Below are 27,086 nucleotides of genomic sequence, written 5' to 3' on the forward strand. Positions count from 1 at the left end.
AGCCATAACCCGAACTCATTTCTTAGATAAGCCTGCACAAGATTCAGAGCTGTGCCACTGATTCATATGTACATTTGTCCCACCTGCCCCCAGAATAGCGTAACTACAAACACTCAGAAGCAAAGAATCCATCAGCAGTTTGGGTCTTACCTTCTTTAAGTTAGTCCCTACGTAGCTCTTAGGCTCTTCTTTAAAGTGAGGTAATCTGAAACAACAAGAAAATACATATATTAAGGACAAGGAATAAGGGAAGGCCTTCTTCCTGCCTGGCAGCAAATAGAGAAAAATTGCAGTTCCCTGAAGGCTTCCCCTTGGAATATGGTTTATCTGCCCTCTTCTGATCAAAAGTTACACTACAGTGTAATAATCAGAAAAAGGAATAATCAGTCTTATCAGTTCGTGGGTAATGACTAAAGGTCAGAGCTTTGACTTGAATTCACATTTTCAGAAAATGACTGGGTCAAGTCTAATCTTTTGACTCCTAACACAGACACACTTAAAGAAACATTTGCTCTTTAGCTCTGAGTGTTGCCAGCCCTAGCATGGTAGAAAGTGAAGTATCTAAAACACATTAACAGTCCAGAAGAAGAAGAAGAAATCCTTCCCTATATGGACCCATTAATTCAGGAGAGCACTTATTTTGGCATGGATGAGAAAAGCAAAGTCGAATGTCTAGATGTATGTGCATTTTCACCAATATTCACATTTTACATTATACCTAAGAGTCGTTTTCTTTTAAAAGGCCAAACTAACATGATTATTGTTACTGAAAATGCAGGGTTGGCCACATAGTAAAAACTAATTAAGAACTGCCTTGCTGGATGCAGATGGAATGGATTTATTTGGGGGTGTTTTTTTGGTGGGAGGGGGGTAGACTGCCTCCCTCAGCATAGAAGCACTGTGAATTAGCTATCTTTCTTTAGTCCTTGCAGATAAGTCCCCCAGCTCAACTCATTAGAACTTAATGAATTGTTTCAAGTGTACTTTTGAGGTCTGCAGAAGACTGAAGATATCTTTTAATTCAAATCTTTTAACTGAAAAATACAATAAAGCACTGGAGTATATATATTGCTAACAATGTAGACATAAGATCTAATAAATTTGTATTGCTATTATTTATACCCATAAATGGTTCAAGACCAACAACAAGAAATAGAAAGCTAGATATATCTGCACAAGTTTTAGCTCAGTTGGGTCAAAGAAATTCCATTTAGAGTTTCTTGGCTCCTAAAACTCAAAATGGTCCTTAAGCTGTGTCCTGGGCTGGCTTAAGGGCACACAGTTACCTGGAGCTTTTAAAATCAGCTGGTGGGTAAGTGGGTTGTACAGCTCAGATAAGAACTGAGGCAAAAGGCAGAGAAATGCTTTTGATATTCATGTGATCTGCCAGGCTATTCAGTGAAACTTTCACCTTCTAAGGTTTGGCCCTTTTAATCAAAGACCACAGAGTAAAGCAGTACTTGGAATCTCCTGCTAGGACTTACCCTCAATGAACAACTAGCGTCATTTCTATTGTAATATCAGTCTCTAGTAGGCTTCTCCCATATGCAAAATGCGTGGTGTTCAATGTTTACTTTCTATCACAGTCCTTTGATCAAGGCAGCTTAATATCTGAGGGCCTACCTGAAAAGTCTAAACCAAAATCTGCAAGTAGCAACTAGGAAATGCATAGTTAGCTCAGGATGCTAATGATGTCTGGGGTTACAAAGTACCACAGACAAATGGGCTCTCTTTCATATATCATTTATCATTTTGCATCCTTACTGAGTGAGATAGCAGGCTTTCAAAGATGCTGGAAACCTATAGCTCTTTGTACACAGAGTAGCTTGCCTTTCTGTCCTTTTCAGAAGCTAACTATATCTTCTGGAAACATCCAACTGAATAGTTAAGAGTGAAATATAGATAAAAAACTATTAATAACCCATTTTTAAAATATCAGAACTACAACAGTACAAAAGGTAAGCAATGTCATTTTACATTCTAAAACCTAAGCATTATGTGTCCCAATTTCCTACAGCAAATATACGAAATACTCAATCTGATCTAGATTAATATGAAATACTCTTGAAAATCCTTGGTCATAATAGAATAAATGCTGTGGTACAGTAACTGGAAAGTGTATCAGGATATGTTGGAAAGCTTATAACTCAGGCACAGACTCTTTGTCACAGACAAATTATCCAAATTAGTTTTCCCAGATTCACAGTGAACCAAGGTGAAAAAGTACTTCAGTAAGCAGGAACAAATCATCTTAACTGGAAATACATTGAGTAGTAAAAGCCAACTGGATCCTGCATTTAAAAAAGCGTCTCAGATGCATGTTGTTTGAAACATAAACCCTTTTGCTAAACCAGCACAGTTAAAACTAATAGTGGCAAACCATTCATGTTCTCATTGTTCTGCACCATTTCCAACACTATTGCCATGTTTGGATGTCACATTAAACCAGAGTTAGCATGCTAAGAATGAGCCTCAGCAAGGACCAAGCATTTGCATGGACCAGATAATGCTTGGACTGGGTGATTTTCCGGAGCACGCCTGCCTACCCACCCACCCCCGACTGAAGTGTGGATTCTTCCTCTCCTTGAAGGGCCACCTGAGCTGTGCTGAGACAAACACAAGGAGGTTTACCTTGTGAAGAGCAGCTGCACCATGTCGACCAGAGTGTGCTCTGCAGATTTTCTCAATAACTCTGAAGACAAAAACAAATAACACAGGTGTCATTACTTGGTGTGATATTATCTAGAGGCTTCTCCAAGTAGACTCCCCTCCAAGTGTTGTTTACAAAGGATTACTGAAAATTTATTAAAACCAGCTTCAGCCTCAGCTGTGCAGCAGAATGTGCAAAGGTACACTAAGTGGCGCTACAGAGCTGAAACAGCGGGTGAGTGAAAGAAACACACAGGCAACTGAGCAAAAAGTGGTCTGCAAACACCTTTTTATTATTACTAAGTTCAACTGCGCATATTTAGCATATTTTATGCTTGTTTATGTTCCAGCGCATACTCATATTGCAGACAGAACTCTGGTCATTTACTAGAAACCATTACCCATCTGGAAAAGTTTGGGGTTTGCTTTCTTGCATTGAAAACCTACCACTAAGTCTCATCTCAAAGCATATACGGAAGCAAGACTGCATGATTTCACAGACTGACTCATTGGTGAGATGAGCTCCAACTGGCGTCAGGAGAAGAGTCCTCAGGACCTGAAAGAAGAACAAATAAAGATGACATTCCAACAGCAGTGTCAGGAAGAGAACTCGTGTACAACAACAGAGAATATCTGAAAACTTCAACTGAAGGAAGGGAATGGGGGACTACATCTCTTGCATGCCATAACTGCTATTACTCTCACTTAATGAATGAAAGCAAACAATGCTTTGCCACATACTGTGATTGGGTTCTCACCCCTCACTCTACCACACCAAGGAAGCCTAATTTTCACTACAAAAGATCAAAAAAACTCCTCTCTAAGTCCAGTTGAGGATTATTTTGCACTGGAAAGCTTTTAGTGCAAGTACAAGAGTCCTAAGTTTTAAAATATTGATGAAAACTAAAGTAGAAGTCCCAACACCATTTTTCTTCCCCAAGCTGGTCTCCATGGAACAAGATTAACAGGGCACCAGGCACAAGACATTACACTAATTGCTCCTTTGTTTCACATACCTGCAAGATCTTCATCAGGACAACTTCATCACTCGCAGGGTCTGTGCCCACAAACCGGGCATGTGTGACAGCATCTGCCATGTTCTCCATTCCCTCAGCTGTGCCCTCATGGTTAGAATCTGTATAACAGAGAATTTTTTGACATTATCAAACCAGGGGAATTTTGCGCCACAGCAAAATTCTCCATTCTTATTTCCATGGCTTTCCTTTTCCTTCCCTGCATTTCATCCAAAGCTCTCTTTACTCAGATTAGAATCACAGTTCAAGTTATGGTTCAACAAAAGATAAATTCTTATTTGGCAATGGATTGATTTCATGCATTTAATACTCCAGTAATTAGATGGTGCTATTTATTATCTTTAGTTCCAACTTTGGTAGCTTGGTTTTCACACGATACCAATCCTTTTGCAATCTGCATCAAAATTCGTTGTACAAAAGATCAGTCCTTATTTGCTGCATTTTTATGCCACCCTTAATGTAAAAGGATCCCCGAAGATATTGGTTTTGAAGTACCACTACATATTACTCTATATACTTTCCATTCTTCAGTTGTAATCAGTTTTCAGTATTTTCCAAACGGCTCAGTTTCCCTCCCCCAGAAGCATATGGTATATCTGCTGAGGGCAGGGAGGAGATAAAGTATCTTCCTCCATGCCCAGAATTGAAATGCGGTCCTTCTTCTGGGACATTCACTCAGCTGCGTGAAATTATGTAGCTGACATGAGAAGGCAAAACAATTATTCCAAATCATTACCTATTAGTGCATACGAGAGGAACTTATTTACAGATGTCAAGGCCAATCCAGTGATGGGGCCTGTAGTATCTTCCGAACGAATAACTTCCAGAAAAGGTCGAAGGAAAACAATAGGCTCAATGGATGAAAGCTCTAAAGCAAAAGACAAATCACAACATTATAAAAAAAACATGTAACATCACCTCCAGGGCAGGAAGAGCAATGTCTCCCCTTCTCAGACTCAAGTCTTGCAAACTCATGGTTCAACACACTGAGCAATTTCATTTATGTAATGTAAAGTTTCAAATAAGTTAAACACTGCATGGGAAAAAATAAAAATTTAAAAAGACAAGGCCCAGAAGAGGGAATAGAAGGATGGAACACAAGCACAGAGAGATTATAAAACTTAATATTTTGGTAAACTCCTGAGCGAGTTTCAATTGCAAGAGCACTGCTTAAATACAAACATGTGGCATACTGGGCATACCGGGGCCAATTCACTAAGAGAAATGGTAGCATTTTGATTGAATGCCAGCAATCATATTAGCCACACAGACAAAAATCCAGGTCCACTCAGCACCCACCAGCTACAACAGTCATTAATAATTTGCCTTGGATACCTCAAATACATGTAAAAGAATGTGTTGAAGACCAATTTACTTTCCTTTATAGCACATAATGAAAATAACCTTAGACACACGATTCTCAAAGTGTAGAAGGACCATAAATAGTTGCAACACCAAAGTTCAGTCAGTCTCTTCCTAGACTTCTCTAATCACTCATGTTTATTAGGAAACCATCAGATGAGCTGCCTACCAGAATAATAATAATAATAATAATAATAATAATAAATTTATTATTTGTATGCCACCCATTTGACTGGGTTGCCTTCCGATGGGCAGAAGGGCATCGTTTGGGGGTTATGGCCTTTCATGACTATTTCAACAAGGCAAAGTATTGTACAACTGAAACATAAGAAATATAAAAAGCAACAGAACCCAATCATCCCATCACATGCACAATCCTATAAAAGAAGAAATACATATAAAAATAAGTAATAGAACTGAGGAGGCTATAATGCATAAAATATTCTCAATTTGTGTACAACCAGGATTCTTCCACACACATACATCTGAAACCATATTTGCCAGCATCATAGAGAGTCCCTCTTTTTGTAATGACATCCACTCAACTGCAGTAGAATCAATCTAGTAAATCCTTGGCAAACAGTGGAGGTGCTGAGAATTCACTCATGTGAATCTGACAGTTGTCCTTTCCCAGCTTAACTCTGATGATTATTTTTTTTTAAAAAAACACACCTGTTATTTAGAAACAAATTAAGTATGGAGTATATTTGCAATACTTGTGCACCTTAACCAGACTTTATAGGATTGTTCATAGGAAGTCTTTGCCATCTGTACCAGTTGTAGCTTCCAAACTGTTTTCAAAGACAGGTTCATGAGAAAGTAATTGATCTGAGAGTTGCATGACCCTGACATGAATGAATTCTCAGCAACTTCAAGGCTCAGTGCTTGTAGACTGTCTATGGCAACGGATTTTAACTCCAAATGAAATTACTAAGACAAAATGCAAGCAATCCCCCCATGACAAATGTGTCTGCCCCATGACCAAACATTGATAGTTATTGATCCTGGATTTACTAAGAATTAAAGCAACGTTTCCAAAATTCTCTTAACATGAGAAAGCAACTGCTCCAGCACCCCAGTAAAGCTAAATGAAACCCAATGGAATTCCTTTAAACTGCACAGACAGAATGCTCTGAATCAAGTTTTGAAGTGTGTCAATTTAAGCACTCATTTTACCTTTCAAATAGAAATTGACACATGTCAAAAAGACCAATTACATTGTAACACACTATGGAATTCTTCAGTCACTACTCCAAAGTGGGATTTCATACCAGATTTTTCTTTCAAGATAACTGGCCAAAACTAAGGAAGCAGACAATTGAAAAGCCCAGGAGAAATTAAAAACTTCTACAGCAATACTTTAAATTCAGTAACTATCCATAGCTCTTCATGGCTTGCACACTATGAATAACTTCTTCATTCCCAATTCACTCTGTTGTCAAAGAAAATGCTCTATTGTTCTAGCCAAAGGGTAAAGGGACCCCTGACCATTAGGTCCAGTCGCGGACGACTCTGGGGTTGCGGTGCTCATCTCGCTTTATTGGCCGAGGGAGCCAGAGTACAGCTTCCGGGTCATGTGGCCAGCATGACTAAGCTGCTTCTGGCAAACCAGAGCAGAGCATGGAAACGCCGTTTACCTTCCCGCCGGAGCGGTACCTATTTATCTACTTGCACTTTGATGTGCTTTCGAACTGCTAGGTTGGCAGGAGCAGGGACCAAACAATGGGAGCTCACCCTGTCGCGGGGATTCGAACCACCAACCTTCTGATCAGTAAGCCCTAGGCTCTGTTTTTTAACCTACAGCACCACCCGCGTCCCATTCTATTGTTCTAGAGAGCCTGAAAACAAGAATTTCAGCTTTGTTCTCAGTTAACTGTCTTGGCTGTTGCATCTGTCTACTTAGCTTTCCTTCAAAGCTTTTCTGTAAACCGCCTTGGTACTTCTTTGAAATGAAAAGGCGCTACACAATACTGTAATTACCACAGTTTCAACTCATATCTACCAAGAAAAAAAAAATCTTGATTAGCATACCTCTACCAGAGACCTCAGACCTCACTGCCAGTCAGAGCACAGTGGACAATAATGGTCAATATGGGCCAATGATCTGACTCAGAATAATGCAGCTTCATCTATCTTTGGCCAAGGCCTTGGAGATGCTGAAACAACCCTTAAAGGAGTACAATATCACAGCTTTTTCAATGGTTAAGAAAGCCAAAAAAGAAAGCCACAGGGGCACTTTAGAGTTCTCTTTTCTTCCAAAACAAGGATTAATAATTGTACCAAAAACATTACGGTCTTTGTATATGAATCACTGAAAGACTCACTTAGGTGTCAGATATGTAAAATAACATGTGAAAAAGTGGACAACCATTCTTGGGTAAACTACAGTGGTACCTCGGGTTACATACGCTTCAGGCTACATACGCTTCAGGTTACAGACTCCGTTAACCCAGAAATATTACCTCAGGTTAAGAACTTTGCTTCAGGATGAGAACAGAAATCGTGCGGCGGCAGCACGGCAGCAGCAGGAGGCCTCATTAGCTAAAGTGGTGCTTCAGGTTAAGAACAGTTTCAGGTTAAGAACGGATCTCCGGAACGAATTAAGTACTTAACCCGAGGTACCACTGTATTCCGATCTTTATATGCATTAAAATATATTACTTGTACATTAATGATGTAAGGTTGTGGATAAGATTTTTTGATATTATTTCCATAGCATTGTAAAACAAAATGTTGTACAAAAGTTAAATGAGAAACCAAACACTTCTCATGGCAGAAATAAGGTACATGGAAACTGGAGGCCAAAGTCTCTTTCTTACTTTAAGAAAACAATTTTAAACTGATAGGGTTGCAGATTCTGCTGTAAAATGGTTCTTAAAAAAAAATAATGATAATCTGCTGGGAGGCAGCAAATTCCACAGGTAGAGAGCCGGAACTGAGAAAGAATAAATACATGAATAGAACAGCAAATCTTAGGACAAGACATGTAGTGCTAAAAAGATCATTAGAAACTATACCAGGGTTTTAAAGAAAACAAGGGGGGTGCTTTTCATCAGGACTACACAGCACATGGAGAGGGAAGGTTTAACCCTTTCTTCCTAAACTGCAATTGTGAAGAAACACACACAGGCATGAATAGTAGCCTTTCATTAAAGTTGTCATTGAGATCTTGTTTTCTAAGGCTGAGGGATTTTCATTGGGATTACAGTTGGGAAGGGATTAAGCTTCCCCTTGTTGCACTGTAGTTCCAGTCAAAATCAGACATACCTTCTATTGTTGTTGACTATCATTTCTAAGGTTTGGTTATGTAAATGTAAATAGTGGGAAAACAATGAAGAGAACATGCAAGAGCAGAAAGAGAAGAGAGTTGACAGAACCACACTGTAGCTGAAATGTCTGGACCTCTAAGGACAGAAATGTTTAAACACACAAGAGGAGCTGGACAGGTAACCTTTTATTTTTTAAAAAACACGGAAGAGAACTTGTTTAAGAAGTGGTAAACACGGATATTACAATTTCCAAATTGTTACCAATGGGTACCTTTTGTGACTGTCTCCTTAGCGTGGTTCTTTAAAACAGGATGCAAGTAAGGCTACTTTCTCCCATGCCATTTGCATGGCTATATCTCATTTTGTTTCACATGTGGAGTGCTGTTGAAGGGCTTTGCCATTCCTTGGAATGTGTCACTAACTTCGCTGATAGAACCCAGCAGGTGAAACAACTGTGTAAGGCGGCTGCCTTTTCTCTGCAACACAGTCAGTTGTGTTTTCTGCTGAAATGAACTAGTGTGAAATTAAGTCATGGCTGCAGCACATGTTTAAACTTTTAGGAAAATGCACCTCTAATAAAGGATTAACTCCTTCCTGTCTTCTGAATATGCTGTCTAAAGATTTAGGGCTTGCTTATGATCAAGGTAAATATAATTCACTGACAGTATCCAGATTTTTCCTCTATAAGCATCAAGGTGTGTGTGGGGGGGAATTAATGGAATGAAAAGATGGGCCTTGCAAAAGGAGGTTTCCTGCTCTTCCCACTCCACTTCCTGGATCAGGGCAGCTAGGAAGCACACAGCTTGAGCAGAGAGGCTGCAACAGGTCTCTCCAGACAGCTTCCCCCTGAAGCTGGGTGTACATAACACAGGCGGCAGCTGCAGCCTAGAAACTTGAAATGCAGCTGTCACCTGGCAGATTCTCCTGTTGCCTGGTGACTCCATGGATTTACTGGGCAAGAGGACACACCATGGCCACGTCAGAGAACCATGACACAATCCCCACCTCTGTTTTTTACTGAAACATCCAACTTAATTGAAGTTTTCAAGCTAATAAAATAAAGCACCACATACACACAAAAATCTAAGGTAATTTGATCTTCTTGCAAAGACTTGAGTAGTTTTTGTCCAAATGCAGATAAGCAGATGTGTTAGCACCTCCCACTTCCACCATAATGTCCAATGCAAAACATAGGGAAGGCATTTTAATGGGTGCACAACATGCGCACCTATTTCTCATTACACAATTTCATTTTATTTATTTAAAGAACTGATAAACTACTGGATGCCAATCATCTACATACTCTTTCCAGCTTGTTATTGTGCTATGCAGAGTGGCAGAATATTGCTCAAAAGACAATGGTTAAATTGGCTTAATTGTATCATGAAATGTTCACTGTATCTTTTCTGTGGCAATGTTTTGGGAAACGCTTTCTATTTTTGTGATGTGTTCCGGCAGCAGCAAAAGTAACATTTTCATTTCTGAAAACAAGACTGTTGCAGTTGTATGAAGCAGCAGTGGCAGCAACGGCATAACATGCCTTCATCTACAAATACATGGAATTGCACAGGCCCCAAAGTGGCAGAGGTGATGAGGTAAACCAGGCCAGGGGGCAATCAGGATCATGCATGCAGATGTGAAAATAAAAATACAGTGGTACCTCGGGTTAAGTACTTAATTCGTTCCGGAGGTCCATTCTTAACCTGAAACTGTTCTTAACCTGAAGCACCACTTTGGCTAATGGGGCCTCCAGCTGCTGCTGCGCTGCCGGAGCATGATTTCTGTTCTCATCCTGAAGCAAAGTTCTTAACCCAAGGTACAATTCCTGGGTTAGCGGAGTCTGTAACCTGAAGCGTATGTAACCTGAGGTACCACTGTATGGGCTACATTCTATTTTTGTTCACCATTTATACTTTAATTCAAGTAAAAGAGTTTGTCTGTTAGAAACAGTAAAGGAAACAAAAAAAACATAACTGCAAATGTACAAAATACCGGTATATAGATAAAATGGATCACAAATAATGACAAAAAGTGACAACAAGCACATGTTGTCATGTTGCAAACTGAAGTAACAGGCAATATATGCACAATAACTATTAATTCATGATTTTCTACAGTGACTTTACAGAAAAATCATACATTCACAAGATCATATTGTTGCTTGCCACCTAACTGGCAAAGATCCACTTTGATTAATTCTTGATTATAAAGCACTAATATAAATCTGGATTTTGTTTGGGAAGAAATATCACAGATACTGTGTCCATTATTACTAAATATTAAAGCAAATAAATTGAATACATTGTGAATTATTTCAGTGATATATCATTTGTAACCCATCTTTTAATTTTATTTTCTAATTTTGTATATAAGAGATATATAAGGTTTGCTTCCCTTCCCTACACAAACATGAAATTGCTGATTCAGTTGATAATCCGAAAGTGGGTAACTATGGACAAGGAGTAGTAAACAAAACAATGTGTCAGAAACATTCATTTGATGCATGTTCTAATGAGTTGTATTCAGTCTAAATCTTACATGTTCATTTAATATAACACATCAGTTAGTTGGGAAGGATATCAAAGTCATCTAACTACTGATGACAGTATTAAGGGGATTAATATTAATCTTGGCTGTTTCAGGTTATTCAAAAAATAGTAACTGTTCCATCCAACAAGAGCCAGAGGGCAGCATGGGAAAGCCTAAACAAGAGTAAGAAGATTAATGAACCCTGTAAATATTCCCCCCCTCCCGGTACATGGGGCGTTGAATCCCCAGCAGACTCAGTCATACCACCACTCCACTGCAAATCTTTTGGGCAGCTGAAGCTAGCATAGCTAATGCTTATTCACTATTGTTTTTGCTGATAACCAGTAGTACTGAGAACCCTGAAGAATAGGCAAGGGCCACAGAGCAGCTGGTTTGCTCAATTTCCCAGCACAGAACAAAACTCATAAATTATGGCCATTTCAATGGACTTGCTTGCACAAATAACTGTTAGAATGAATTTTCTACTCATAGAAAGCTACCGTTTCTTGTGTCAAAGGTGGAAAAAATGTTAATACAGCAAGAAACACTTGCTGTTATCATTCATTTTATAACGTTTTTAAAGTTCTGTCGAATGCCAGAAATTTAACATTATGTTTGCAACACAAAGTAGCTCCATTTATATTAAACACCACCAAGCAAGTGTTTGTATTTTGCTTTGCTTATTTTGGTAAAAAAAACAACTCCTCTACCAAGTTCAACTAGCACAATCCAAGAGAACCAGTGAAGATGGCTGCCAAAGGGTGGCTATCTGTGACAACATGAGCCCCTAGAGAATACGCTTATAAGAAGGAGGGAGTTCATTTCCAGTTGTTACTCCTGCTTGCTCTGCTACTCTGCATACCTTTCTTCTACCTTTTCCACACATCTCGCTTGACAAAATGACTATCCAATTTTCCACATCAAACATCCTTCTTATAAAATCTCTCCCAACTCCTGATTGCTATAACTGCTGCCATTATCTCTCCTCTTCTTTGGACCCCCCCCCCCCACGACATTCAAGCACACCACTCTGTACTTAAAAATACACCCATTGACCCATCCTGTCTCACCAGCTACTAGCCTCCCATGTGTCTCCAAACTTCTAAAGCATATGACCTCTTTCTCTCCTTTTGCTATCTTGATCCCCTATCCCAAAGGTGGCTTACACTCAGTTTGGGGGGCTAATCTTCCATTAAATTGCCAAGCGCACAGACTCTGTAAAATGTTACAGGAACTTGAAAAGAGAAGAGTAGGTTTGGGAGAACTTTGTCCAATTCTACTTCCCCATAAAGTGAAGGGAAGGGTTGGAACTCCTCTCATTTGTGTGTGAGATGGTTCAAAGATAGCTGTCACATTCCTGGAACTGAGATTTGCTAGCCAATTTGTGCCTTGTGGTCTCTGTTTAAAAGAAACCTCAGCTGCCAAAACAAGGCAGTCAATCGTCAAGACAGTCAATAGTCTTATGTACGTGAGTATGACCATGGTAAGAACTGCCCTGATTAAATGCTCTACTTGGCAGCTACTCAGTTAAATTACTTTGAATTTATGAATTCAATACACTCTAGTAATGCCATCTCTTATGTTAAGCTGACATCTATTTTGGTTAAAGTACAAAAGAGTACTACCAGATCATTCCAGAGCCAGAGGGAGGAAATCCACATTTGTAAATTCTACCAGATGTCACTACAACTGAAGCCTACCCATTGACCAATAATTAAAAGCATCCCTCTGCTCCTCTCTTCTCATTTCCATGAGAAACACCTTACTTTACTATTTATACCCCACTACACAAGCCCTTTCCCAGTGTTTCATTGCAGCCTAGATAAAAAGAACTGTGATTCTAGTTCTGTGTGCAAGGAGACTTGATATTTGCTTTCCTCACGCACACAACCTGAACAGCACACACCAAATTCCAAACTAAGAGGAGATTCAAAAATATTGTGTAATACAGTAAAATTCCACTAGGCTATTGCAATCTCCTTGAACCATTCCATGCAGCTCTCAGCATCCTCTCCAACTCCTTCATAAAATAGCTGCATCATAATGTTTCAGCCAAATCAGATAGTAAAACTCCTTCTCATAGGAGAAACAGAAGAATGCAACATTAAAAACCCAGAGTAAGATATTAAAACTAATTTCATCTCTCTTACTCATAAGTAGCTTTCACACCAACTTTTCTGACTCAGACTACTTCAGGCTTCTTTCCTTGTACACTAGAAAATCTGTTACTAGGTCTTAATTTGGCATTACTATTCGCTACTAGAAGTATTCTGTTTACTACATTAAGGCTTAGTGTGGATGTTTCTTATTAACCATCAGATAAAAGGCATGATAGCTAGGCACCAAACAGTAAAATAGAGAGGGTCTGTGAGCACTTACAAAAGGATGCTGTGATTACTAACACCCAGCATGGGTTTCTCAAAAACAAGTCATGCCAGACTAATCTCATTTATTTTTTTGAGAGAGTTACAAGACTGGTGGCTCAGGGGAATGCTATGGACGTCGTGTATATTGATTTCAGTAAGGCTTTTGACAAAGTCCCTCATGATATTCTTGCAGAGAAGCTGGTAAAATGTGGGAAGGACAAGGTAACTGTTAGGTGGCTTTGTAGCTGGTTGACTGAGTGCTCACTAACGGTTCTTCTTCATTCTGGAAAAAAGTGACAAGTCGGATGCCACAGGGTTCTGTCCTGGGACCACTGTTTATTAATTTAAAATCTTAGGACTCTTCCTCAGGGCAACTATAGAAGCAAAATGTATATGCAATCCATTAGTGAAACAATTTATAATCTTAAGAACTAAGCAGAGTATCACAAAATGAACATTTAAGTATAAACTGTAGCCTGAATAATGGAGGAAACTAAGAAACTTTTTTTTTTCAACATTTATTTAACTTATTCCTATTTTTCTTGAAGAACAATAAAGCAATCCTTTAACCTGCAAGCTACATAGTGTTCAAGAGGACTTATTCCCAGGTATGTGTGCATAGGATTGTTCATAGAATCATAGAATAGTAGAGTTGGAATGGACCATGGGGGTCATCTAGTCCAATCAGCTGCAATGCAGGAATCTTTTGCCCAAGGTGGAGCTTGAACCCACAACCCCTAGATTAAGAGTATTATGCTCTACAACTGATAAAGCTTGATAAAGCTTAGAGTAAAAATCCTGGATAAAAAACCGCAAAAAGGCTCAGTAGTTGTATTTTGCCAAATAAAAAACGTGGCATAGGCAATATTCTCATATATGGGATTATCACTGCGGTTGCAGTGTAGTAATAATTTATTATTATTTATTCCTCGCCCATCTGGCTGAGTTTCCCCAGCCACTCTGGGCGGCTCCCAATCGAATATTAAAAACACAATACAGCATTAAACATTAAAAACTTCCATAACAGGGCTGCCTTCAGATGCCTTTTAAAAGTAGGATAGTTGCTTATTTCCTTGACATCTGAGTGGTCTCACAGAATAATTATTAATGGACTGCAATACATTTTGCATTTATAGTTGCTAGAGAAAGAATCAGAAAGATTGAAAGGCTTTAGACTAACATATCGCCCTTCCTACACTTTTGTAGTCTCCCCTATCTCTATTTGTTCTAATCCATCATGTCCCTATGGGAACATACCTCCAGATTTTCCATGATGTTCTTCTCCAACTTTGTCACTATGAACTTCTCCAAAAGTAACTCATAGCTAATACACAAATTCTGCTTTTTATATATTTTATCAGTCTATACACCAAATGGTCTATGAACAGAATGTGTGAACTGGGAATTAATGTTCAATTGGTTCAAAACAACATTACAGGAAGCCACATAAAACTTTGATTCCTCAGAATGTTGTCTGTGTTTAAACACAGAAGTCTCTCCACCTATGCAGTGGAACTGAGCTCAGTGGAACTTACTGTACTATTAGTTTCCAAATTATTAGGTTATTGAAACAATTTGAATAGTTCCACTTTAACATCCCAACACACTCTCAATCGGCAAAGTCACTGCATTATCATAACATGCAAGTATTATAGGGGAAATCAAGTTTATGGTTCACTGGGGGACTAAGAAGTGTTAATTTCAAGTAATAAGAAAAGTTTTTTAGTCTTCTGTGTACTATATAAATATAGGCATGTGTATAGAAGAATTGTTTCTGTGTATGGAGCAAAATTTGCCTTCCCATACAGCACTTTAGAGATGAAGCAGTTTTGCATGCTGCTGTATCCACAGTCCATTCTGTACACACAAGGTCAGTCACATCCAGCGGGGATTGCATCAGACTCCTGGAATGCTGAAGTCCACATATTTGCCATTCAGCATGAAAACTGCTTTTCAAGTTCAATCAGCTATAAATGTTGCTTTGTTTTAATTTTCCACTGAACTTCCTGGAACCTATTATCAGACTGCCAGGGATGTATATTTAGCAATGGCAACATGGCCTTTTTGCCATTGCTCCACTGCTAATGTCACCTCCAATAAACAGAAACACATAACCTACCCAACAAAATACACTTGATTTCTGACAGTTGTTTACAGCAGATACTTCAAAGCCGTTGAAGAAGAGTATGTCCAATGCTCTATTTTGTACTCTGCAATCCACAAGAAGGAAAATCTTCAGGCCTCATGAACTTCCCATGTCCACAAGCTGAGAAATAATTCCTCTCCACTTCTAAAAATCAGTTTCCAACCCTTGTTTTCATTCAGAGATTAAACAGATCTTCCACAGAATACCTGCCTTCACTGCAGGTACTCTGCCATAACAAAGAAGACCAGTTCATTTCCCAGGATTCAGGAGTTACAGAATGACAGACAGGAAAAAAATGCCAAACTGAAATCATGATAACAGTTTTCTCTTCTGCATATATTGTCAAGGAAGGTACTAAAGCAGCTGTAATGGAAAATCAAGTTTAGAAACTTAGAATAGTGCCCCAGACAAAATCCAGAAAACACTTCAGAAAATGAGTTACTTGCAATAACATGTTAAAAACAGCCTCCCATGTAGTATCAGTTCTACACAGGGTTACAAATATGTCGCTCAGAAATGTTTCTGAAGGTCATTTATTACTGTATGGCATGGGAACTACTGTTGGAAAAAGTGTTCCAGATCTGAAAATAATAAACTGATTTGTGGCTCAGCCTACTAGAGATGGCAGAATTTCCAGTGCAAGTTTAACTAGCCACCCAAGAAAGATGAACGCAGGAAGATGGAAGAACAAATATTCAATTTTTTCCTCCTTCAAATGGAGGCTGGGGAACAAAATAGTCCGAAATATGGGGAGACAATATTTAATAATATTTCCATTGTAAAAAGTGTTATAACTAAATCCTGCTACATAATCTAATAGTCTTATTTTTAATATCTGCTTTGTTGTTCAATTGTATTTTAGTTTTGTACATGTGAGTGATATTTTTATTATCATTATTTCAGAGTGTTATATCTTGAGTTCGGGATTCATGAATCTAAGCTGTAGGAAATAACAGTTAATTGGCATTTCCAGAAATGTGATCTCTTATTCCAATTATATCATTAATCTCTCACTTTTTGACCAACAGTCCTCACAGTGACTAACCGCTAATAAATATGACTAACAGTAATTGAACACAAAATAATACAATTCAATGATAAATCAATTATAGCAACAACAACAGAGTACAACATAGTTCATCAAAATCAATTGCATAGAACTCAAGGCTCAAAGGCCAGGTAAAGCAGCAAGTTTTTCACTATCTCCCTAAAGGAATCAATGGTACAGATCTAGGGACACCACCAAAGAGACAATATTTCTTGCAGGTTATAACATTTCCTCAAAAGGTGGTAACACAGATAAGAGACCCTCTGAACTATATTTCAGTGCATAGGAACAAATAATGTTAATGCTACTGGAACATGCAATACATGAGCCAGTCCAAGATTACAAGGAAAAGAACATTTCATAGGGTAAAGCAAAATAACAAGTCAAACAACTTTTATTTGTTAAAAATCCTTAACATACTGAAATTGGGTCCCCCCCCCCTTTTAAAAATGACTCATATGACTATATTGCAAAAATGTAGCACTAGGCTAAATGTAAAGTACTTAAATTCAAAACATTTCATTTATTACACATCAATCTGTGGTCATTTGCCAACTTTTTTAGCAATTTACACAGAAAATAGTACTCTGTAAGACAAGGAATGTAACAGCAGCGAGGCTACTTGCTTAATGTACAGAACATCCTAGATTCAATGCCTGGCAGCTTCTGTTAAAGGATCTCAGGTAGGAGTACTGGGAAAGACTTCTCTGCATGAGACCCTGGAAAGCTGCCAACAATGTACCAGACTAGATGAGCCAATTATCTCCCTAGCTTCATATGTGTGGTATACAAGTTATTTCAGTTTTCCTGAAACAGTGTTTACAAATATATCCCAGTCCTGGAGATGGCAATATAAACCAGTACATCAGCTTAAGAGTAAAGAGCAGCAATAATTTTTAAAATCATGTGCTGGCCACACGACCAGGAAAGCTATCTGTGGACAAACACCGGCTTCCTCGGCCTAAAGCAAGATGAGTGCTGCACCCCATAGTCACCTTTGACTGGACATAACCGTCCTGGGTTCCTTTACCTTTTAATGTTTAAAACACACTACATTAAAAATTAGTCGAGTTATCAATCTGAAACAGAAGCGGTCTATAAGCAATTTTCCACTCATATTGGGCTTTTGGAGAGAGGACTTTCACATCCCTTTCAATGTTCATTTTTGAGTAAGCCATTATTTAACTCTCTCACAGAAATAGAGAATCAATTTTAACTGGATACTGAACTGTAATACTAGGAATTCTTAAGTAATTGGGCAAGTTGGATATGCATTGTGACTTGTTAATATTACCTCTGTAAATATATTTGAATTTAAAAGAAATCAAACATATTTAATAAACATACACTGAAAAGAGTATCAGTGTTTGCAAGTGACCACAATTAGTAGTACAAAGGAGCAATACAATTATTGGTTGACATGAAGAAATTGCACAAAATTGCTAATCAAATCTAGACTCTGTATTTGTAGTTGTCTTCATTCTCCTCACTGCCACCAATACAATTGTTCCATTTTATTTCTGCAGTTGTTTGTCCTGTAACAGCTGCAAAAATCAGAGCAGGCAAATTCAAAAAGCACCACAGTGACACCTTCCGACCGAACATGACTGTTCACTTGTATAGTTACAATTACAGCTCATGATCTTCAGAACTTCATTGTTTCAGCCCTCCTGATCCTCTAAAAGTTTCTGGTAACTTATTTGTTGAGTCCTCTGGCTTGGTGGTGCTGTTACTGAACACCACGTCAGTCCATAGTAAGACCACGCTCACCTAAAACTTGATTGTGGATGAAGGGGCTGACAAAGCATGCATTAACAAGACATTTATGGGTAAGCTGGGTGGGCCTCACCTAATTCAGCTCTGTAGGTACTCAGTACAGCAACAGCAAACAGGTGTTGCTCTTGTCCAAGGAAGCACCATCTCCTTTACCACAAAAGCTTTTGATCTTGGGGTGGGTTTAGAGGGTTGGACTGGAGAGACAGACTGGGGATGCTGCATGTCTATTGACCACCCAATGGCACCCTTGACCAACCTGGGGAAAGGGATACTGAAGTATTCAAGGACCCACTGTGACCAACTGGTTAAACATTTTGAGGATAAAACTGCTCAGCTTTGGAGTTACTTTGAATCTACAGTTATAGCAATCCAGATGAAGTACCTAATACAATCAGCTAATGTGAACAAGGTCCTTGCGGCTATATGCCCTCTTGATCTCGTGAGTGGTTTGTTTTGGGAGTACTCTTAATGCTCTATTTGCTGTGACTATTTCTAGTGTCTAACACATGGAAATTCAACCAACATTCTTACAATGTAAATTACAAATCTGTCAACATAATCTTGTATTGCATCTTGTGATGGACAATGGATAATCCAAAAGACCACATATCTATCTGTAATGGTAACTGTGATGCTTTAATGGAATTTTCAGCTGCAAATTCTTTTTTTAATACTGACTTTAGTGACAAAAGTGGTATGAGAATTGCAGAGACAATAATGATAGTAGTGATACCAACTCATATGTAAAACTGTTTCTGAGGTCCATATCTTACGTCATCATAAAGCACATAACCCTGGAATAAATGAGGTTGCTGTTAAAACACATAGCAATCCAAACGAACACATTGTATTCATTGTTACGGCATTTCTACTTAATGGTTCAGTGAAGCCTTCGGGCAAACTGCTTTTGTTCCCCCAAAACCTACTAACCAGTGCATCATCTATGTTTACTTTTTCTTGGCAGATTTTTACTAAAGATGATGCTTAGCATAGCACCAGGTGGACAATAATCAGGATTCATTGGGTCATGGCTTCACGAGTATATCCACTCTCTATTGGCTGATCAGACTAAAAACAAGAATGTGGTTCCCACCAATGTGTATATGTTGTGACATTCTTGTTGAGTCCACATCACATAAATGTCATTTCTATAAACTTGTCTGATCAAACATCATTCCATACATCTGGATGGTGGCACAATATGTATTTCTCTTGCCTTGTCTTCAATGGTGATAGTCACTCCTTTCCCCCCCTTAAGTAATACAGTGTATATGGAGCATACTGACACAAAAAATAAGAGATCAGCAATGGAAATTCTCCTTTCATTTATTCTCTCACAAAACATAAATAAGCTTGATGTGATTTGCCAATTCAAGTTTCTGATATGATAGCGCAGCTGCCAGACTTTCATAGCACTCAACATCCATAAGGAATGCTGTTACAGTGAGTTTCCTGCAATCAGCAGAGTTGGACTAGATTACATTTGAGATTCTTTCCAACTTTATAATTATAATGTCTTACAAAATTTCAACACCATTCTCAAAACTTTTATGTTCTGAGAAATCTTCTTGCCAAACATGAGGTTTATTCTACCAAGTGCAACTTACATCCAAAAAGCTAATCCACATGTCTCTCTCTACCCTATTTTACCCCAATAATTTAGTTTGCCCCCCACCATATGTATCAGTTGCTGGCCAGCACCTCCTCTTCCCTCAAACAGAAAAGGGCAGAGAAGCAAAAAGCACTGTTGTTGGGAGTGTGCTTGCATGAAATAAAAGTTCTGGAACATTTCAAGGTGGACCCTGAAAAAATGGAATCACCACACAGTCCCTAGTTATGAGGAGTGTGAATGCTGAGCCACCCCACTTCTACTAAGTAGTATCTTTTTGCAAGATATAGGGAACAGAAAATGATAGCAATTCTAATATTTGTGCTGCACTATCAATATTTAGGTAATTAATCCATTTAGGTGTGGTTTATTTTCTCTCACATACGTTAGAAGGCTACAAACACATCCTCCATATATCCCAAATCCTACAATTAGAGCCTGGAGAGTGGGGATATTCCTGTGTCTTGCAATAACATATTTGGTTATTTTCTGGCTTTGATGAGTGCCATCTTGAACACATCAATTTTCCCAAGGGTGGTATGATATTATTTGAGTCAAACTCAACTGATGCAATATATTAAAAGCACTGCAAACCAGTATTAGCCGCTAAACTAAAAGGTGCCAAAGATTCCATTGTAAAGCAAAAGGTTTGACCACAATTTTTTATATTTTAATGTATTTGTACATCTTGCAGAAACTCTAATATTGTTACAAAACAAAAATCTGGAAAAATTAGAGCTGCAACATTTGGTTGACTAGTTATTTTAATCTATCAAAACATTTTAATCCAATTAAAAGTGTCCCCAATTAATAAAAAAATTAATGATTAAAATTATTTCCAATTGATGTACTTATAGAAACTTCCCATAGCAAATAAAATCTGTATTTTCTTATCATCTGTGTTCCATTATTATTATTATTATTATTATTTATTATAAGTAGATTGATGTAACTGTTTTGATTTTTATATTGCATGTTTTTATATTTGACAAAGCGTATTGTATAATTTATTACTAATTATAATCACCGCCGCCACCACCATCTTAGAAGAGGTAGCCCCACCTGTGTGAATGTCTCTCCTAAACTGATACTTGCTGCAATATTTCTAGTTACAGGTTGGTAGCCGTGTTGGTCTGCCGTAGTCAAAACAAAATAAAAGAATTCCTTCCAGTAGTACCTTAGAGACCAACTAAGTTTGTTATTGGTATGAGCTTTCGTGTGCATGTGTATGCACATCATCTAAATGCAAGCAGGCTTTTTCCTCTGCATATTTAACCAATTAAAAATAATACAATTTGACAACTTAAGTATATTTAATTGAGTGCCAGCCCTAATAAAAACCCACACACGAGATTAGCAAAAGAACATAAAAACAGATTAAAAGCAATCAGATACAGCTCTATTTAGCAACAGTACTACATCGAAGTCCTCCTGAAAAAGTGGCCTTACAGCCTTTGCTGAACACCTGAAAAGATGTGCATCTTCTCCTGGGTTGCTATTTCATGACCAGTTACTGAGAATGGCATACTTCTTCCAGAGATCATCCTCATCTCCTGCAATCATGATGCATGAAGATGTTAAATGCCAGGGGGGTTGAGAGCCAGCGTGTCAGAAGTTGTGGCAATGTCACACACAGCATTTAAGGAAGAATTCATCTCAAAAAAATATATATCGGCAACCACATATGGTAGGCTAACAAGTACGCCGCTAGTTTTTGCAGAACACTTCTAGTAACTTCAAACGGTGGATGCCAACACAGTGGCACCAAACTCAGAAAAGTTTTCTATCAGTATTCTGTTGCAGTTTTGTCCATCTGCAGTCAGACAGAAGTTAATGCACTCCACACCACTGCAGAACTGCTGAGCCTAGTCCCCTTTTCTCTCTCCTCGAGTACACCATGGGATATCAGCCAATGAAACAAAACAAAAAAAGAAAATAGTTGATCCTAATCATTTCCGACACCTGATCAGAATAAAGAAACACAAAGAGGCCTGGTACTGTGTGCTTGTTTAACTTTGTGAGGCTCAGGACTCCTCACAGAAACCCATTTAGTTATTTGCCACATTCCATTCAACATATCACATGACTGGATTACTAACAGTTCCTGAAGGTTAGTTTAATCAGCAGTTATATACTACAGTCATTTTCTGGGCAAAAAAAAAAAGTTTAAATTAAATGTATGAATGACAACTATTAAACCACTGCTGACTTGCAAATATACTGCTATGGAGATCCTACTTGATTCTTGCAAAAAGCTAAATATTTTCATTAAACTTGTAGGGATGACAACTTTTCTTAACTCAAATAATTTTTGTTCCCACTCATAGAGAGTGAAATGGAGAAAATATATAATTTTACTTAGTCACAATGTGGCATTACATGCCCACAGGCCATTTCTGTTTCTGTGATTTTATTATTATCTGAGAAACTCTCAGAAGCTTTGTTAATTAAGTGGTATATAAATACCTTAATAAACAAAATACTGCACATACCTCCACATGTGGTGGGAGTGTCCCAAAATTCAACTATTCTGGACAACAGCCATACAAGAAATATGTAAAATAACTAAGCAAGTAATAGACATCACCCCAGAATTGGCCCTACTAAACATCTTCCAAGACAACAATGCCCATTTACACCACAAAGAACTTATAACCCACCTGCTCTCAGCAACCAGAAACATCATAACCAGACACTGGAGAGACCTGTCAGGAGTAAGCATGGACCAATGGTACCAAATAGTATGGGAAACAGCCCTACTAGAAAAATTAACTAATAAACTGAAACTGACACGGGGACAAACAGAAGAAGACGCCTTCACCCTGGTATGGCTCCCCTTTATCACATACACAGCCCAACAGGACAACGACAATAATCCACCAACAGCATACAAATCAATATGGCTAACCTGATCCAAAACACCCACCCACCTCACTCACACACGAAAACAAAGATCACCACAGCCAATCACAAGCAAACAATCACACCCTAAGCCAACCCCAACCTCTCTCACCACCAAAGGAACACAAGTGAACAACACAAGCAACGCTGACACCAAACTCTACATACATTAAACATAATAGAAACACCGCCACCCGACCCCACCCCCATCCATCCTCCCTCTCCCCACCCCCCTTTTCTTTTTTCTTTCTGTTTTCTTCTCCCCCTAATGCCTCAACAAATGAAACGGATTTGTAAAAACGTTACATGGAAGAAGAAGAAAAGAAAAAAAAAACGAGGCACTACACTTCTGTAAAACAAGAAAATCCTTAATAAAAAATATTAAAAAAAAAAAATAAATAAACAAAATACTGCTAGTAACATGCTAGCCCGCCTTCAACTATCTACATGAAATTGTTGGGTGAGGTTATATGGATATTAGGACTGGGAGTAATCAGAATGTGAAAAATAATCAGATGGCAATGAGAGAGAGCTTAGTATCTTGGGGAGGAAATAACAGTTCAAATTGCCTGGGGGAAATTATGAAGCAAGACAAGAGGGAAGCACTATTCTGGGAGGAACACGATCATCTGACAGAGGTATACTGATGGGCTCACACTTCCTCAGGAGGAGTAGGTTCACAGCTTGGGGTACCCCTGGATACAGCTGCATGACTAGATGGCTCAGGCAGCACCTTTTACCAACCAGCAACAAGGACTGCCTTATACAAACTTAATCCAGCATGCTAGTTCTGTTCGCTACTGAAACAGGCATGCCCAGTCATTCACTTATCAGTCACTACCAAGTTAGACTACTGTAATGTACTTTACATGGCACTCCCCTTGAAGAAAGTCCAGAAACTTCAACAGATCTAGAATGCAGTCAACAGGGTTTTATCTGGAACTAGCATATCAAATCACATGTTGGCAATTCTTCACCAGCTGTGTTGGTTGCCAAACTGTTTCCAGGCACAATTCAAGAAGTTGGTTTTGACCTTTAGAGGTTTAAAATGGCCTGGGACCAAGGTATTTCAGACTTCACTTCCTCCCATATGGACTTTCTTAAGAAAAAGTTCAATTTCTGAGGTCCTTCTTTCTTTTCCCCTTCTGCTACAGGTGTACAAGAGATAGGGCCTTTTTCAGTTTGGGAACTTGGGGTGTGGAATTGCCTCCCAAAAGAGATAAGCATACAAATGCCTACTACTAAGCAGGCTTTGATTACTATTCTTTTCCAGTACACTTTTTCATGATATTGCCTCTGAAATGCGCTTAGGCTAGAAACATTAACCCCACTATGTCAGAATCCCTGGAGACAATCAATCAGGTTCTTTATCCACAGCAGTGACCAGAGATGGAATGATCATTGGGAGGAGTGCAAAAAGAAGAAATGCCGTGGTACACCTGCATCAACACAACTGGACACCTTCATCTGCCCCAGCAGCAACTAAACACATCTCTCCCATATAGGTCTCTACAGTCACAGCAGGTGCTGTAACTCACCAACAGTTTGTCTTCATCCCTGAAGATGCACTCTTCTATTGTCTCCCAAGATAGATGGATGCCAACAACCAAAATTCTACTGCTGCTTCTAATATTCGTAATAGTTTCGTCTTTATAAATGATTTGATATAGCTGTTAACTGTATTTAATGGTAAAGTACCTTGAATATATTTTTGAAAGATAGAATACAAATAATATAAATTAAATGACACAACATATTATCCAAAGAAATATGAGCATATTAATATTCTCATGGAAAGATTGCTCTGAGTGATCCCACACCATTCCGGGGTGACTATTTCATTATTTATTTATAAATATATATATATATATATATACCACTTAAATCTCTAAACAGTTTACAAAAAGAATAATATAACAATGAAAATGCAAACAACATATAATCACTTTTAAAAAGATAGAAACATAACTGTACTGTATAACACAAATAAAACTTAGATGTGTACAATACAAATATTAAAAATATAAGAGTTCAGGAAAGCTTACGGGGAGTAGGGAATACATGTTTTTAAGAAGCATTTAAAAGTCAATATTGTCTCTGCCTCATGAACTACCCAATGGAAGGCATTCCAGAGGGTGGGTTCCATCTCCAGGAAGGCCAGATTCTATAGTGTCACTAATTAAAAATCTTCTGGTCATGAAATGACCAATACAGTCTCCTCAGAAGATTGTAAAGAATGGTTTATATAGGGGGCACAGTCTGCAATGTATCCTGATACCAAATTATTAGGGTGTTCAATGGCAACCAGAAATCATTGAACTTGACTCATTAACTAATATGTAGCCAAATCTTTAAACACTACTGTACTAGGCATAAAGCTAAATATCTCACTAAGCAATCTAGAATCTGGAGTGATTAACATAGGTACAGACAACAGAGTTCTTTTCCAGTACTATATGATTTATAATACATTATCTAGGAATACAGTATCTGTCTATCTTATAATGCTCAGATGCATTACAAATCAAACCTTTAACTAAGAAGTTATTCTCCAACTCAGAATGTTTAAAGAAATAAGTCTATTTTTATCCAAATCCCAGATAAGATTTGCTCAGGAGGAGAGAGACCAAGCTTCAAGCCATCACCCAGCTGAGGATCAAACAGAGGCAAGTTTCCTCTGAACTTCTGCTGGGTTGGCAGCCTTCTTTAGAGTTCACCTGTTCCTGCTCTATGTTCAGCCTCCATTCCTGGAGCTGTTCATAGTCAGAGGCTTTGCAAAAGGAATGAGTGTGGGAAGATACTTAAAGAGATGGCTAGAGTTCCTTTTAGTGTTAAACAACTGAAAACATCCCTACAATTTATTTATTATTTTATGTTTGTTGTTTTGAGGGAGAGCAGGTTAAAATGTTTATAAACACACACACACACACACACACACACACACACTAAAGATAGCCCAGCTCATGAACTGAGATCTGGCTCTGGTGAGACTACTCCACAGGTCAAGACCATGCTGGTGAGAAGCACAAGAGTGAGAGCATCTGAAGCCTTCTTTAAGTGATATTCTGATTTTAGAAGAACTGATATGAACAAGTTAGTCCTCACTAGAACATTCCTTGGCTATCTGATTTAGAATTAAAATTCAGAGGTGCATTCAATGTGAAACTGAGTGTTTTGCTGTACCTAACCTGTAATGAGCTCTGCCTGCCTCTGAATACCAAGGTAATTTCCACTCACTAAACACCAATACGTGTATGAATAAAAATGAAAGGATTTATCTAAATCTTGTTAATGCACACAGATGTTAAAAAGTGACCTTTACAACAGAAAAGGAAGGGAAGAAGAGGTGGATTTAAAGCTTTAAAGAAGCAGAAGCAGGTGCCTTATGTACAAGTTATCTTTCACACACAAAAATGTAGATTCCAGGTCCAAGCAAAATATGAACATTCCATTTAGGTAGAAAAAAGGCCCTTTTAAAAAAAGTATGGCAGGGTGGAGGAGAGGGAGGACCTTTGCAAAGAGGAAGATGGGAATAAGAATAGAGGGAGGTGAGGGTCCCCTGAAGTTTGGTGCTAGCCCTGCCTTGCAGTGAAAAAACATTTTGTTACAATCTCAAGTCAAAGTTTTCCACCCATTTTCTATTAATCTTCTTCTGTACATGCATGCACATTCCACACAGCATGATATCTTCCTCTCGTTTTCTTCATCACTGCAGATCTCTGGACCGCTCTCTGCTATCCAACATTTTCTCTCCACCCTATAACACTCTGTTTTCTTTTCCAGGACTCCATTGCACGTTCTCTCTGCACTATCATGTTATTTCACCCCCATCTCGGTTACGTCTACACCCAGCCTCATTTCTCAGCAATCTTCTCTATCGTTCTTTTGTTCTCCCCGCACCTCCACAGGTTTTTCCTGCACCCCAATTTCTTATCCCCCTTTTTCTTCCTCCACGCCACCAATCTCTGTATCTCTGTCTCAGCTACTTCTTTCCTTATTCTCACAGACCTCTCTGCACTGTTTCCCCCACTCCCAGGTATCTCTGCAACCCATATTACTTCACCCCGAAGTCTCTGGACCCCAGATACAGGAATCTCTCACACCCCTTTTTATTCCTTAAGCCTTTCATTTTTACTCAGACCCACCCATGTGACTACATTACAGTTCTCACAGGCAGAAACAAAACTATGCCCTACTTGTCCTTAGGTTTTCTAAAAAGTTGTTTGCCATTCAGAATCATTTTCAATCGAAATAGTCTGAGTGGAGGGAACTAGCAGTGTTATCATCCTCAGGAAACATTTCCATTATATGGATAGAGGTCCTATTGTTTATAGTCGCCATAAACAATGATTAAAAGATAGACTGTAGCAAATGCAACAGCCTCTTGCCAACTTCTA

At 38.5% G+C, this 27,086-nt stretch overlaps 1 protein-coding gene across 8 annotated transcripts in view; it reads right to left on the bottom strand.

The window, feature by feature from the left end:
- GBF1 (golgi brefeldin A resistant guanine nucleotide exchange factor 1) overlaps window positions 1–27,086 on the bottom strand; it is an 81,295-nt gene that overhangs the window by 40,489 nt on the left and 13,720 nt on the right. For all 8 annotated transcript variants that reach the window (XM_081864184.1, XM_081864185.1, XM_081864183.1 and 5 more), the window contains exons 4-8: window positions 4,420–4,551; window positions 3,666–3,784; window positions 3,097–3,205; window positions 2,632–2,692; window positions 151–205 (exon numbers count right to left, since the gene is read on the bottom strand). In XM_081864184.1, the coding sequence (XP_081720310.1) occupies window positions 151–205; window positions 2,632–2,692; window positions 3,097–3,205; window positions 3,666–3,784; window positions 4,420–4,551 (476 nt within the window). The remainder of the gene's footprint in view (window positions 1–150; window positions 206–2,631; window positions 2,693–3,096; window positions 3,206–3,665; window positions 3,785–4,419; window positions 4,552–27,086) is intronic.

This window comes from Podarcis erhardii, assembly GCF_964252035.2.
Source record: "Podarcis erhardii genome assembly, chromosome: 5".
NCBI classification, from domain to species: domain Eukaryota; kingdom Metazoa; phylum Chordata; class Lepidosauria; order Squamata; family Lacertidae; genus Podarcis; species Podarcis erhardii.